The sequence below is a fragment of the Mercenaria mercenaria genome, chromosome 5, assembly GCF_021730395.1.
Source record: "Mercenaria mercenaria strain notata chromosome 5, MADL_Memer_1, whole genome shotgun sequence".
NCBI lineage: Eukaryota > Metazoa > Mollusca > Bivalvia > Venerida > Veneridae > Mercenaria > Mercenaria mercenaria.
The window spans coordinates 37223716-37238655 of record NC_069365.1 but is presented as its reverse complement, the minus strand read 5'-3'; the positions used below and the strand labels follow the sequence as shown (position 1 = coordinate 37238655).

The window sequence follows — 14940 nt, the reverse complement described above, 5'->3', positions numbered from 1 at the left end:
ATGAAAGGACCGGATATTAAATCAGATGTAGGAAAAAATCGTGATCGGCGACATTTCGGTAATGAAAGAAGAAGAAAAAATAACATTATGTAATAAGAGATAACTTTAATTCCCAGACTATAATCAAATAGAATGAACTTGTAAATACAAGTGATCCCCGTCCGACTGGTTCTGTATCAAATATAGAATGTAATAAGGTACAGTTATCTTCTTATCTCTACCTAATTAAAGGAAGCGTATCCAAGAAAAAAGCAGTTCCTAAAGCTTCACAGTTTTAAAGAAATGATGTGAATGTAGAAAAAGGAGTAAATATTTGCTGCAAAACCAATATTTTTTTTCTTCAAAATTGTACAAAAAACTCAGCTCAAACACAATGTACTATTCATTCTATAGCATATAAGGGTATGTTTAGTTTATTTTTATAAAAGAAGATTAGGTTTTGGGACTATAAATTATTGAACCTAGGTTTATTATTTTTTATTTCTCCCAAAAATGTGTTTACCTGTCAAACATGTCAAGAAGTAATAGTGAAACAGAATTTTATCATAATTACAGTTCGATATACTCAGACTTAATGGGCAGTCTGGCATTTCTTCTACATACAAACGTATATTTGAGTGAGAGAGAGATAGAGAGAGAGAGAGAGGGAGGGTTAGTTTAGGGTTAGATTACTGTCAGAATGACATGGAATACCCTGGTTAAAATACTGCATAATGAACAAATTTATTGTGAAAATAAATTAATGCTGAAACTTTGAGATTGTGTTCTTTCATTCAGATGACATGCTTTTGTCTCCAGAACATCGTTCGTTTTAAAGCATTTCATTGAGATATTTATAATAATATATATTTATTTATAACTCTATGGGAATTGTTTTTATAATTTTCGGCCAGAATAATTGACAAGGGCAGTTCAAAGGACAGTTTCGTATTGCGGCCCGGTACGATTTCTGAATTAAAGGAGTAGATGTATTTTAAAAGCATTTATATTCAACTGCTTATTTACGGTGTTGGTTTAACTATGGAAACTGACCCCAGAAACTTACTGATACAGCTGGCGAAACTACAAATACCGTTTGCATTGACAGTGAAAAATATAATCAAAACAATATAATGAATATAACTGCATCTTCCATTGTTTTCAATGAAAAAAATATTTCATCACCAAAACCGCCTGTGTGGCAGTGTGGCAACGTAACTATTTACAACATGCTAAATAAGGATAAAGTAAATCATGCCGATTTTCTTTATCGACACACGAGTGGATATAATTGACTATAGTTTCGTATTGAAGTCTACGCTAGCTACGCACTTGAATATTTATATCTACCTTACTTCACGGATGACTGTTTAACTTCCTTGTCGTAGAAATACAAGAAAATGGCTACGTCGTATTATGGCCAGGGATGGACCCCTTCAAGAAGCAGTGATTTAAAAAGGTTTGTTTTACTATCTTTGTAATAAATAATGTTTTGACCTTGTATCCAGTGTATTTTGCTTTTTGTTATTGACGTAAATCGAAAACGAAAGTAAACCAGTTAAGTCTGAATTTGGTGTTAATTATAGAAATATGATAACAACCCTGTGCTGGTAATGGTTGGAGGTTTTGAGTGAGAAATATACAGTTCAGCGTGCGGTCGCTATAATCACACGGGCGATGTAAGTTTAAAGACATAAATACCAATACGACACATAAAATTCCTGTATTTTCTTGCATAAAATGTTTGAATATTCAGGTGCGTAACAACTTAAGGGCGTGCATTAAAGCATCCTATTTTGAAAAACACGAGAATATTAATGAAAAATAATCATGTCTTTCCTTTTATGATACTTTAAAAATGTTTTAGTACATCTTATTTAAATAGAATGTTATTATGTTGAACACTCAGGACCGAATAATGATGGGTGAATACAAATTAGAATCACACGGTTTATGGTATGGATTTTATAAAAAACGCGGTTTGATTATGTATATATCTAATAATTCAGAATGGCTTCTGCACCTATAAATCTGGTATAATAAATTAATATATATACTGTTAAAAGGATTGTTCAGAGGTATACCATCTCAGGGATTATAAAATATTTCAGCCCGCCCGCTTAGCTCAATAGGGAGAGTGCAGATCTACGGATCGCAGGGTCGTGAGGCGATTCCCGGGCGGGGCGATATATGTTCTCCGTGACGATTTGATAAAATACATTGTGTCCTCCGCCTCTAATTTAAGTGGGAAAGTTGGCAGTTACTTGCGATGAACAGGTTTGTACTAAACACTGGTTGGGTTCACTGCCTGCCGTTACATAACTGAAATACTGTTGAAAAACGGTGTTAAACCCAAAACAATCAAACAAACAAATATAATATATTTTGAGAAAAATATGACTTTTATTCTAAAATGATATAATTATTCTATATAAGTTCTTTGAGTATTTTGGGGCGTGTACAGCACCCAAATAAATTTCAAATGCTTTTTGATGAAGTGTTACAAAATTTATGAAAGGTTATGGCGCATATATTCTCAGTTGCATTCTGCATTTAATGGTATCGTATCAACACATGGTATTACCTTGAAATAAAAACAAATTATAAAACAAAAAGGCGTGTTATAAACGTTATAAATACACGGCCGGTGTATATACTTGTGTCTTTTTACATATCAATATTTAAGAATAGATTTCTTCATATCCTGATACAAACATGTGTGTATTCAGGCGCATAACAACATATAGATGCATCTTCAAACAACATAATACCAAAGGATTTCAAATTATATTTAATTTTTGGGGATGACCATTATAATTATACGGGCAGTGTGATTTTTATACAAAGATACTTGTTTGCTACAGATGAATTATTCCTAAATGAGTTCTGCATCTACTGAACTAAAATATTTGTATATTAAGGCGCGTAACAACACATGTGCAGCAGGGTTGTACCTTGAAATAACATATCTTGAATAAAAACACAGTTAGTTAAAAAGATGTGTTATAACCGATGGTGTATTCCCTCTTAGGGAAATTGTCATGAATCTATGTATGTTATCATTTCGTCCGCTTCATCGACCTTCTGCCTAGATTCATGCAGTATGTTTGATTGCATAAAATGACATGCCTTATCTTATGCGGTGCTTATCTTAGAATTGTATAAGAATTGCTCGTTAAAAAGTTTATGTACCAGTTAATATGCTTAAAACTTAATTCATTCGTTCGAAAATGGAATTTCGACTTAACACTTCTACATGTAGCATGTTCCACATATCTGGGAGCATTCAAGTTTTTTACTCTGCTAAAAAAATTTATACTGCTTATACTACTTATACTGCTTATATGATCCGTTCTTTAACGTGTTTTGAATTTTACTGATCACCAAATTAGGTTGCGCCCGTGGTGTCCGTTGAACCGCCTACGAGGGATGTTACAAAAATAATGTCTTTTGTGTTTTATTTCGCGGAAATCGTGTCATGTGTACACAAAACCACCTCGTGTCGATAGAATGATCACTGAATCGTAACAGAGGTAAATATCGCCCTCACACGTTCACTGACCTTGGTACAGTGTACATTGCTTTATAGCGTATTCATTAGACTTTACACAAAATGACTGGGAAAAGAGCTGAAAATGTGCTTGAAATTAGGGCCTACATAAAAGGTAGGTCGCTACTCGGCATGAAGCTTGTAGATATTCACCGTGAGGTGTGTGACATTTATGGGGAGGGTCAAATGTCTCATAGGACTATTTGTAGGTGGGTAGCTAAACTTAGGACCGGACAGCAGCAACTCGCACAGATCGTCCTACAACAACTACGTCGAAAGGTAACATCGAAAAAATCCTCAATTTGCTAAAAAAGGATGCCCGATTCACCTTAAGGCAACTGGCCCAAATGACAAACTTGTCGTTAGCACGAGTTCATGGAATTTTGAAGAAACACCTAAAACTTAGAAAAATAAATGCAAGATGGATACCCCATTTGTTAAAAGATTAACAAAAGAGGACCCGTGTAACAATGGCAAAAAAACTTCTGAACATGTACCTAAAATACAGCAAAAAGGTTTTTTGATAATATAGTTACTGGTAATGAAACCTGGGTTTATTATTTTGAACCAAAGCGGAAGTATTCCAACCGAATTTGGGTCACCAAAAATGTGAGACGCCCAAGTATTGCCAAACGAATGCGAACGGTGAAGAAGGTTTTGTATGTATTTTTTTCACTCATAAGGGTCCAATCATTCAAATTCCGGTACCAAAAGGCAGTACGGTCAAAGGAAAATTCTATAAAAAAAAGTTGTTCTAAGAAAATTGAAGAACTACTACAGAAGTCGCCGCCCCAAAACAGGACTTAAGTACCTCCGACTTTTGCATGATAATGCACCCGCTCACAAGGCACGCATTGTGACCGAGTTTTTGGAGTCAGAGAAGGTTACCGTCCTTCCACACCCTCCGTTTTCGCCAGACCTGGCCCCCTGCGACTATTTTCTGTTTCCCAAACTTAAATATCATCTGTCTGGAAAGAGATACAAATCGAGAAATGCCTTTGGATCTGCTGTTTATCAGTATCTGATGGGTGTTCCCATAGAAGAGTATGAACAATGCTTCCAAAAGAGAATGGACCGGCTCAAAAGGTGTATTCAGGCTGTCGGAGAGTATTTTGAAGGGCAGAGCAAGTTAAAATGATCAGAACATTTGCAGTATAGGAGAACCGATGCAAGTGACATTACTTTTGGAACACCCCTCGTATGTCGCTGCTCAGCGTGAATCTCTAGAACTTACATCTTGTTGCCAATATGTATAATATAATATTACATTGCAACATATCTCGAATCAATCGAGCATTCAAAACAAACTGAGTAATAACGCATGAACACATGTACCCCGATATAGATGTAACGCGGAGTAAAACAAATTCACAAAAAAGAGCGCCATGCATAAGAATGTTGCATGAACTCTTCGTTTTTACAGCCAGATTGAATCGTCTGAGATAGATCTTATACTGATAAAGCGTTTCGTATTAACAATACTTAGCTAAGTCATATATTTAAAGAACTATTGACGCTCTAAATACACTTTCTATTCTATACTGGAATCTGTATATATTTGTGTTTTGTTTGCATGCTTGTACCTAATTGAAAGATAAGAATGGTCTATGAAAACTAACACAATATACACATACTACTTTCAGTAGCGCTTATAAAGAAGAGTACAACCATGAAGCAGACACATTACTTATTCAGGCAAAACTTGCCAACGAAGCTGCAAAGGTTGTCGTCAAAGAACAGAAGAACATTCAAAGGAAAATGAAGAAGGAACACAGTAAGAAGCTTAAGAAGTGTATCGAAAAATATAATAACGCCATAACAGAAATTAAAGATGCATTTGCACGGATCGGAAAGGTAAGTACCATATCAGTTTAGAAAATAGCATTATGACTTTATATAGATATGTGCCTAATTCATTCTGTTTGTAGGAAATGAAGTGTTGCACTGTTCGTTAAAATCTCAAGACGCGAGATTAAGCCTGATCTAAATTTTTGAAGATTGACAGACAACGACACACGGTCAATATACTTGTATAAATAAATATTTTATTACGGTACACAATATGTCAATGACAGTAACGGCAATAACAATTATAATGGTTATCGATACAATACAGTTCTGTGAAATGTAACAACTTACTGAAATTGAATACATTTACACCGTGTCCATCGTATATGTCGAATTTACGGCAGGTACGCTAAATACACGGTATATTGTACCTTCCATGAGGGGCCTCCGTGGTTTAGGTCGCTGACTTCAAATCACTTGCCCCTCATCGATGTGGGTTCAAGCCTCACTCTGACCCTCCTCACTCATATCTTAACTGACGTATATAGTCGGTTTCGAACTCGGACATTCACTTTCAAGTTCGCTCTCTGTCTCTCAAAACCATTCTATTGACTTTTTACCTGTTTAACGAGAGAATAGTATAACAAGTTACTAATATACATATATTTCATGGCATAAATTGACGATGTATGCCAAAACTAGCTATATAGTGTTGTACGTGCCATAAAACGGCGCATCTTTAAAAATACGTCATATAAAACAAAGGTAGATTCAGGGGGTGGGGGCGCACCCGGCGGCGCCTCCACCCCCTTCCTAAAATCTACGGAGCATAGGTAATTTTTCTTTTGTTCTGGTTGAAAAAATGTGCAAAATATGCATTTTTTCTCGATCGCTACGCTCGCATACGTAACTATCTCTTGTTCCGGGTGAAAAAAAAAAATGCATTTTTTCTCGCTCGCTACGCTCGCACAATAAAAATCCGACAAAGATTGCATGAGCTGCTATAGCACTCTTTACCATTTTATTTTAACAGCCCTTGGTAACCACTCCCCATAAATCAGGCTAAGAAATTCCATTCCGAGATGCGAAAGAATAAGTCTGACAAGTCATAAAAAGTGGACTATAATTAGCATGTTATTTGTCACATTTGTCCATTTTCAATACCAATAAAAGTACCTCAGAACGCCCAGAATGCACCAGATTGATCCATTGTACACCAAATCCTGTATCCGCCCCTGTAAAAAGGCTGTTCTATTTTATAGTAATTGATTATATACATTTATTATTCGATCAGATTAACTTCAGGGTTATTGCCCTTCAATTGTTAAAAAAACACATATTTGTACATAACAAAGTAACCAGTTGGTAGATTTTTTAAAACTTTCATTGTTTTCCCCATAAATATATATTATCAACAAGTGAAGTTGTGTACACACACCCGGTCACCCCCACTGCCCTGGTCACACCTGTCACCTGTCACCCACCACCCCCACCCCAACCCCACATTTTTTTCTCTTTTGTTATTGTTTTGTTCTTAAATCTTACACCTTCAATGAATATTTATCAACATGCAAAGTTGTACCCTCCCCACCACCTCGCTAATCCAACTAGTCACCCCCAGCACCCCGATAATGCAACCGCCCCCCCCCACCCCCGCCAAAATCACCTCAATTAATCCATTACACTTAAAGCGTTTTATGTCACAGTTTTTGATATGGGGTGTTCCATGAGTGATAAAAGTTAATGTTGAGGTAATAAAATATTCAAGAACATTATTTCACCTTTCATACCTAAACATATGAATAAATTATCATTTTAAGAGTTGTAGTGCTTTTCAGTAATTCACCGAACGCATTTAGAGAAATGACGGACAGAACGTTTTGAAGACAGCTTGACGTCGTCGTGCATGGCATGTATATTTGATTTCATATACATGTATGCGACAAAATTATGTATATCGCTTACTTGACATCTTTATTTTTTGGTTTCAACAAGGACCTTTTATTTATAAACGGTGCATGACTTATAATTTCGGTTGCCATCATATCATCAATAAAATTGTTTGGATAACTGAATTACACTTATTATAATAATAGTTTCCCGTTTCTGCTTGAACACAATAATGATAAATGATTTCCACATATCATAAACTATTTCTTACGAAATACATGTAACATGTCACTAATATTGTATTTTTGTGATGGAATATGAAAATCGGCCGAATGTTGGTAGTGACTACCAAAATGCGTTGCTACCATTTTGAGTTGCAACATAGCACCCCTACGACAGCAAGTTTTGCCATAATATATATCTTTGCGAGTAACTTGTTATTCTATTCTCGCATTAAACATCTGAGTTCGAAACCGACTTCACACGTCAGTTAACTCTAATGTTTGATGAAACTAGAGAAATAAAGAGTGTGATGGCTGGGAAAATCAATAGGATCCTTGACATCACTGTATGTTGTTATTTTCCAGACGTCTAGCTGCTACATTCAGTAGACCTTACGTATAAATGACGCTTAATTTGACGACAAAAAGTGTTTAAGTCATGACTCATCAGTGCAACATCATTGTCATAATCATTTTTTTATGATAGCATGATCCTCGAAATTAACTCACAATCAGATTTCCGTTACTCGCTGCAATTCCGAATAAGATATGACTTGAACGTTAACAGCCAACCAACGGCACGTTGTAATGTATGCCAGTCAGCATACTGATTAACCAAAGCAGCTAACTTACGGTACGTTGTAATTTATGCCAGTTAGCAAACAAATTTACTTCATTGATAAACTATACAGTCTCGTATCATGCTTATATTGTGTCGCGTGCGTTCTAAGCACGGGCTTATTTCATTGTTCACTCTCTATGATGAATAGAGAGTTTTTCGGCTAGTTCGAGCTACCTTTCTAAAATAATTCTGGCCCATATTTCAAGTTTATCTGTGTCGCAAGGGTGTAAGCCTCTTGGCGCGAAGTCGGCAGTATTTATCTTGGTAGGTATGTACTTCCAGTCGTCCGTCGTTGTGATGTCATGTATAATAGCCAGCCTGTTAGCGATAAATATCCTGAAATGCCTTTTGTCATTCTTGATTTAAACAAGAACAATAGAAGAATAGGTCAAGAAGAATCTTTCACTTAATTTAATATCTAATTCTTGTGTCACTAACTGATGCAATTTTACAGTTACTAGTGCTGCTTCTAACTCAAACCTAGGCATTGACAAAGCCTATATTGGTGCTAACAACCTTTCCTAGACGAGCCTGCATTAGGCGTCGTATATCGTCACATGTACTGCTGACCCAAAATTTACTTCAGATGCATCACTGAACATGTGTAAGTTTACTCTTCACAAAGGACGGTCTGACTTAGTCGGCTGGAAACTCGTTTCAACACTAACTTTAGACAATGCAGGATGGTCATGTAAACAAATGGCCATTTTTAAACGTCGGCGTGTGACATTTTCTCATTCCACTGTAACTTTTGTCTGCATACATTCTGTTAAACCAACTTTGCATGCGTTTTGCTTTTTGCATTTATGTTTTGCCTCTTGCGCTTTGCTATTTGTCTTTTGCTAGTTTGCTTTTTTAAAAAATATATAGCTATAAAATAAAATCTGTAAAAAGATCTTTTGACAGCAAAGAATGCAACCAAGAATAATAATAGCAGACTCGGTTTGATTGAGTCTGTTCATGAGATGTAATGAAATGTGCAACACCTCTCACGTTTCCTGGCACCGGCTTTAGCGGAACTCTATTACACATATGTTGAAAGGACTCCATGATCCCAAAGGACCAGAAAGTATAACAACACAAGACACCAACGTAAAGCATCTTTAAAAATATATAATTGGTAGTATTTTGAATTTCAGTAGCAGTGAGATCGGCTGCATTTAACGAAATCCCTATACAATATGTTTTATTTTTCAGCTTTTAGATGTTTTTGTATTTTTGAGTCTAGATTCTTGTTGTTTGTGTTTTGTGTTTTGCTTCATGGTTTTTGCTTTTTGCGTGTTTTCCTTTTTTGCGTTTTGGGTGTAGTATTTTCTAACATGTACATAACTGCATAATATGGAATCCCGGTGCAAAAAGCAAACGCAAATAGCAAAACGAAAAAAGCATGTCGCACCGGGATTCCTTTCTACGTACGATGTTTATTAATTAAGGCGCTCTAACTGTGGGTTATTCTCAAAACCAATCTTTGTAGACTATTCTGCCCTTTCCGTGACTGAAATCGAATCAGTCCTTTTGATTACTGGATGGCCATTTAGTTAGCCTGAAATCACCTCGTGAAATGCTATCCCAGAGGTCAGAAGAAAATCTTGTATACATCTTGTATACGTTGTTTCAGTTTATGAGCAGAAGGTCGTAATCATAGAAGTTTCTTTCTATCGTTGTCACGATATTCTTACTAAATGTCTGTGAGAGCCCCCTTGCAGTACACCACACCTTAGAAATTATGCCGCGCAGCTAGCCGATGACGTAGTTCAGAACAGATGAATGGTCATTCAGTATTCCGTTATCTGTTATCTGGCCACAGTAAAAATGGAAATACATCCCTATCATTGTCACATACCCATACCTGAAAGGACACTGCCTCAGTATCGATTATTAATGCCACGGGTTCCTCCCAGAAATGCAGCAGTACACCATTGTTCAATGTTATTCATGAAATTAAGTCCTTGTAAAGTGTTGCAATTTAATGAAATACCTCGGTACTTAACTGCAAAGTCAAACCATAATTTTACGTTGCAAGATAACTAGGTGATGTCGAAGTTATCCCCACTTCCGTTTTGTATTAACCAGTGTTGTTCAGTGGCGTTAAAACCCATTACCACTCGTATTGTCTCTGTAAATACAAATGTAGTAACTTTATATAACTTTCAAGGCCTCGATTCAATTGTCCAAGTCTGACAGACATACGTTTTTGCCCCGCCACGGCATGCTTAGTCTGTAGTGTCCGTCATCATTTTCTGTCGTACTTCCAGTCATTGACATTGTATTACTATCTTTTTGTGACATTCTTGTAATATCAGTAGAAAAATAAGTTTACCAGAGTCTATCAAATTATTCCTGTACAATTTAGGTCTGTTGAAAAGGTGAAACAGTTTTCACTGTCAGTCCACTGACATACGACATGCACAAGGGAGAACCTTTTAAAGGGCGAAATACATAAAATAATTTTAAAACATGTTGAAATTCTAACAAATAGTTGATGCTTTTGAGATGCTGAAATATGTTGGCTAACGGTTGGCAAGGGCAAAGAGACAGGCGAAAGGTTCCGATTCCATGTGTCTGATGATTTGCCCAGTTTTTGACGTTGAAAGTAGACCCGAGGTGCCCCTCAGAGCTGTCGGAAATCTAGGTAGAACCACTGACTTTCCGTAAGCCTACTGAATGGCTTCCAACTAAATGGTTTCCTCACATGAACAATTCTATACCCAAACAAGGTTCCTAAGCCTCACCGGTGGTGAGGGGGATGAGGAGTGGGGGGCAAATGATCCAAAATCAGCGACTTTAACCGCTCGTTACAGATGTTGTTAATGCACGATCAAGGAAGAAAAGGCTTGAATAACCATTTAGATCGCCTATTTCCATTTATTCGTAAGGAGTATGTCATAAAGATGCTGATACTTTTGATAGTACATACTAGTACAGGTGTTTCTTATTTATTTTCCAAATTTTCTGCATTTTCCCTTTTTAGACAAATTGCTCGGAGTGAGCTGCTGCGATCACTCACTGTCCGTAGATTTTCCGTCCGTCGTCCGTCCATTCATACTTTTCTTGAGATGGAATCTCCTCTGAAACTTCAGGTCAGAATTGCACCAAACCTAGTGAGTAGCATTCTGGCATGGTCCTCTTAAAAACATTGCTCAAATTTTCAACTTGTTCCCTTTTAGGGACCGCCATAGGTAAAAATAGAAAAAAATACATTTAAACGACATCTTCTAATGAACCGTTTGATATATCTTCATCAAACTTGACATGTAGTATCAACATACGGGTTTTCCTATATTTATTAGCCCACCATCATCAGATGGTGGGCTGTTAAAGTCACTCTGCGTCCGTGGTCCGTCCGTCCGTCATTCCGTCCGTCCGTCCGTCCGTCAGTCCGTCCGTCCGTCCGTTAACAATTTCTCGTTATCGCATCTCCTCAGAAACTACTGGGGGGATTTTGACCAAACTTTGTCAGAATGATGTATTGGTACCCTAGTTGTGTCCCCCTGAAAATCAGACTGGTTCAACAATTTATGAGTGAGTTATGGCCCTTTGTTTATTTCTATAATTTATATAGATTTATATAGGGAAAAACTTTGAAAACCTTCTTGTCCAAAACCACAGAGCCTAGGGCTTTGATATTTGGTATGAAGCATCATCTAGTAGTCCTCTACCAAGATGATTCAAATTATTTCTCTGGGGTCAAATATGGCCGCGCCCTGGGGGTCACATGATTTATATAGACTTATATAGGGAAAAACTTTGAATAACCTCTTGTCCAAAACCACAGGGCCTAGGCTTTGATATTTTGTATGTGACATCATCTAGTGGTCTTCAACTACGATTGTTCAAATTATACCCCTAGGATCAAATATGGCCCCGCCCTGGGGGTCATATGGTTTACATAGACTTATATAGGGAAAAACTTTGAAAATCTTCTTGTCCAAACCACAAAGCCTAGGGCTTTGATACTTGTAATGTAGCATCATCTAGTGGTTCTCTACCAAGTTTGTTCAAATTATCCTCCTAGGGTTAAATGTGGCCCCGCCCCGGGGGTCACATGGTTCATATAGACTTATATAGGGAAAAGCTTTTAAAATGTTCTTGTCAGTAACTACAACATTCAAACTTGGACCACATGTATATTTTTGAGTGGCAAGATGAACCTTGACATGAGTTGACCTTGATTTTGACCTAGTGACCTACTTTCACATTTCTGTAGCTACAGCCTTCAAATTTGGACCACATGCATAATTTTGTGCACTGGAAAAAACTTTGACCTTTATTTTGACCTAGTGACCTACTTTCACATTTTTGAAGGTACAGGCATCAAATTTGGACCATATGCATAGTTTCATGTTTCAAAATGAAATTTGACATTGATTTTCAAATTTGGACTACATGCATAGTTTTGTGTACCGAAAAAAACTTTGACCTTGACATTGACCTAGTGACCTACTTTCACATTTTTGAAGGTACAGGCTTCAAATTTGGACCACATGCATAGATTTGTGTTGTGTACGGAAATGAAATTTGACCTTGAGCTAGTCAATAAGTCTTGAAATTTGGAACACTCAAAAATGGCACATTGGTGGGCGCCAAGATCACTCTGTGATCACTTGTTCAAATTATGGGCCGCTAGAGCTAAAAATAGAAATACCTTTAAACCTTTCTTCTCATGGGTTTATAAGGCCCTCTTCCATTTTGATTCGAATGGGGTTGCTGGGCTTCCGTTAGGATCCGCTAGAGCTAAATTTAGTGTTATGGTGATCACTTACCGTTAGCCGCCTGTCCCTCCGTCTGCTCATACCTTTTTCTCTGGAAGATAATGAAACGTTGCCTTGATGTTCTTCAGATAGTCTTTTACCAAAGTTGTTCAAAGAATTTTATTCTCTGCAATGTGGTTGCCATGGCAAAGGAAAAAGACTTAAAAATTGTCTTCTCAGAAATTTCAAACTAATTTGATAGAATGTTCCTCGGATGACTACCGAAAAACATTGTCGCTAGAGGGCGTGGTTTCTATTCCCAATATGTACTGTATACGCACTAATTTTGGCGGTAGTTTTATTTTGGCTGTTTCGGCTGTTTTGTTCGAGAGCGCCAAAATAAATCCATCGTCAAAATCATGTACAAAAATTATGAATAAAAACTTAAAATATCATTAATAATTTTACTGTTGTTTCGGACTTCCCCGAACAGCGTGGTTTAAAGGGAAGATCTGAGTAATAAAACGGATTTTTTACAACGTGCACGTAAGTACGGGTGGAAAACTTTGAAAGAATGTTAAGAGGATAAGAATTCTTGCATAAACGTATCTACCTTATACTAGTAATGTGGATGTTCTCCTTTAATGGTGTTCTCTAACTTAAATTTAGCTATTATTCCATGGTATTTGAACATGTAATGGATTTTAATTTTGGCAGATTATGGTGTTATGCGCCAAAATCAGTCAACGCCAATAAAACAAATATTGACAAAAATTGCCAAATGACATATTCGCCAAATCAAGTACTTGGTCAGTATAGAGCGGGAAATTTGAAAAAAAAATCTCTTCAGAAACTGTTTGCTTATTTTAATTATAATTTAATAGAAAAAGTTCATTGTCTGACAATCTATCAAGTGTGGTCAGTTTTCTGATTCCTGAGAAAAAAGACGGCCGCCAGGGGTTGTGGTCACGTTTCCCTTTATGTATTGTATGAGAACTTCAACCAAATCTTCCTATGGGTAACTGCTGGGCCGATTTTCTAATTATTTCATGCAAATGCAATGGATTTTATAGAAAAGACAGCAGTTAATTGGAAAAATATTGTTTTCGAAACGTCTTGTGACGAAAGTCAAAGCAAAAAATTGTTTTATCGGAATTAAGAAGGTTAATTTCATTATTTTCTGAGTTTGATACATGATAAACACTTTGCAAAATAATGTGCAAACATATCATAAAGTGAAACACATTTTATTCAATTTATAGCTGTGACGTTATGATGTTGCGGCTGCCGTTTTAATTTAGCGCTACGCGGGCGGGATGGGTCCTTTTTTTAAAAAAGATATACAGTAAAAAAGGAAAACCCGTGAAACATCAGATTTTACACCTACACTCGAGGCTACAACACTCGTGAAAATACTGTTTGAGGTGTTCACTCGACGAAAGAAAGATTTACATTGAAACACTACTCCGTTTATTACAGATCGTAAATAGCGATAAAGAAGACTACGGATCTACAGATCAGAGTAGAGTCTTGGGCAAACGAAGACCAGTTTCTTTGAAGGAGAAAAAAGGGCAGAAAAGATCAAGGGTAGAAGAAACATTTACAGATCACCGGTCAGAATGTTTTAAATGTTTAAATAAAGAGAGACAAATCGAACAACTTCAGGAGAACATTAATGAACTACAAAACAGTTTGGAAAAGTATGTTATTTCGATCAATAAGTAGGTTGAAAAAATACGAATGATTTCAAACAAAATGAATATTAGTTCCTTTATTTTATTTTATTATTCCAATACGTGCATATAAGAGAAACATAGTGATAGACATACATTAAGAAGCGCATCATTTGAAGCAGCTGGGTACGATGACCGTCAAGCAAGCATACTAGTAATTTGAAAAAGGGAAATGGCAAAAAATTTATTCCGTTTGATATGTATGTGATATTTAAATAATTTTATGTTAGGTTGAGACAGTCATAATAGTTTCTCGATATTACGTCATGCCGCATCTGGACCGGTTTTCAAAGACGACGTCACATAATTATGTATCTCATACATGTACTCTCACTTATCGTAAATCTGCCCTAATCAGTACACTAGCTTTATTTGGGATAGGTGTCAGAGCAATGGAATTGGTATTGATAAAACACGAAAATACATACTCTGAATATTAATAGTTACTGCAATAGCGAACATTCTA

General features: G+C 36.5%; 1 protein-coding gene across 1 annotated transcript; it reads left to right on the top strand.

The window, feature by feature from the left end:
- The first annotated feature begins 1317 nt into the window (after positions 1-1317).
- Positions 1318-14486, top strand: LOC128556969 (uncharacterized). Its single transcript, XM_053543215.1, has 3 exons — positions 1318-1438; positions 5173-5383; positions 14221-14486. Exons 1-3 carry the CDS (start codon positions 1380-1382, stop codon positions 14464-14466), a joined length of 516 nt encoding a protein of 171 aa, XP_053399190.1. The 5' UTR covers positions 1318-1379; the 3' UTR covers positions 14467-14486.
- The last annotated feature ends 454 nt before the right edge of the window (positions 14487-14940 follow it).

Bases quoted from the DNA above. Each gene is read 5' to 3' on its own strand.
- LOC128556969 (XM_053543215.1), top strand. From the start codon at position 1,380: ATGGCTACGTCGTATTATGGCCAGGGATGGACCCCTTCAAGAAGCAGT. The intron at 1,439-5,172 runs GTTTGTTTTACT...TACTACTTTCAG, and splicing joins AGAAGCAGTGATTTAAAAAG to TAGCGCTTATAAAGAAGAGT. The intron at 5,384-14,220 runs GTAAGTACCATA...CGTTTATTACAG, and splicing joins CATTTGCACGGATCGGAAAG to ATCGTAAATAGCGATAAAGA.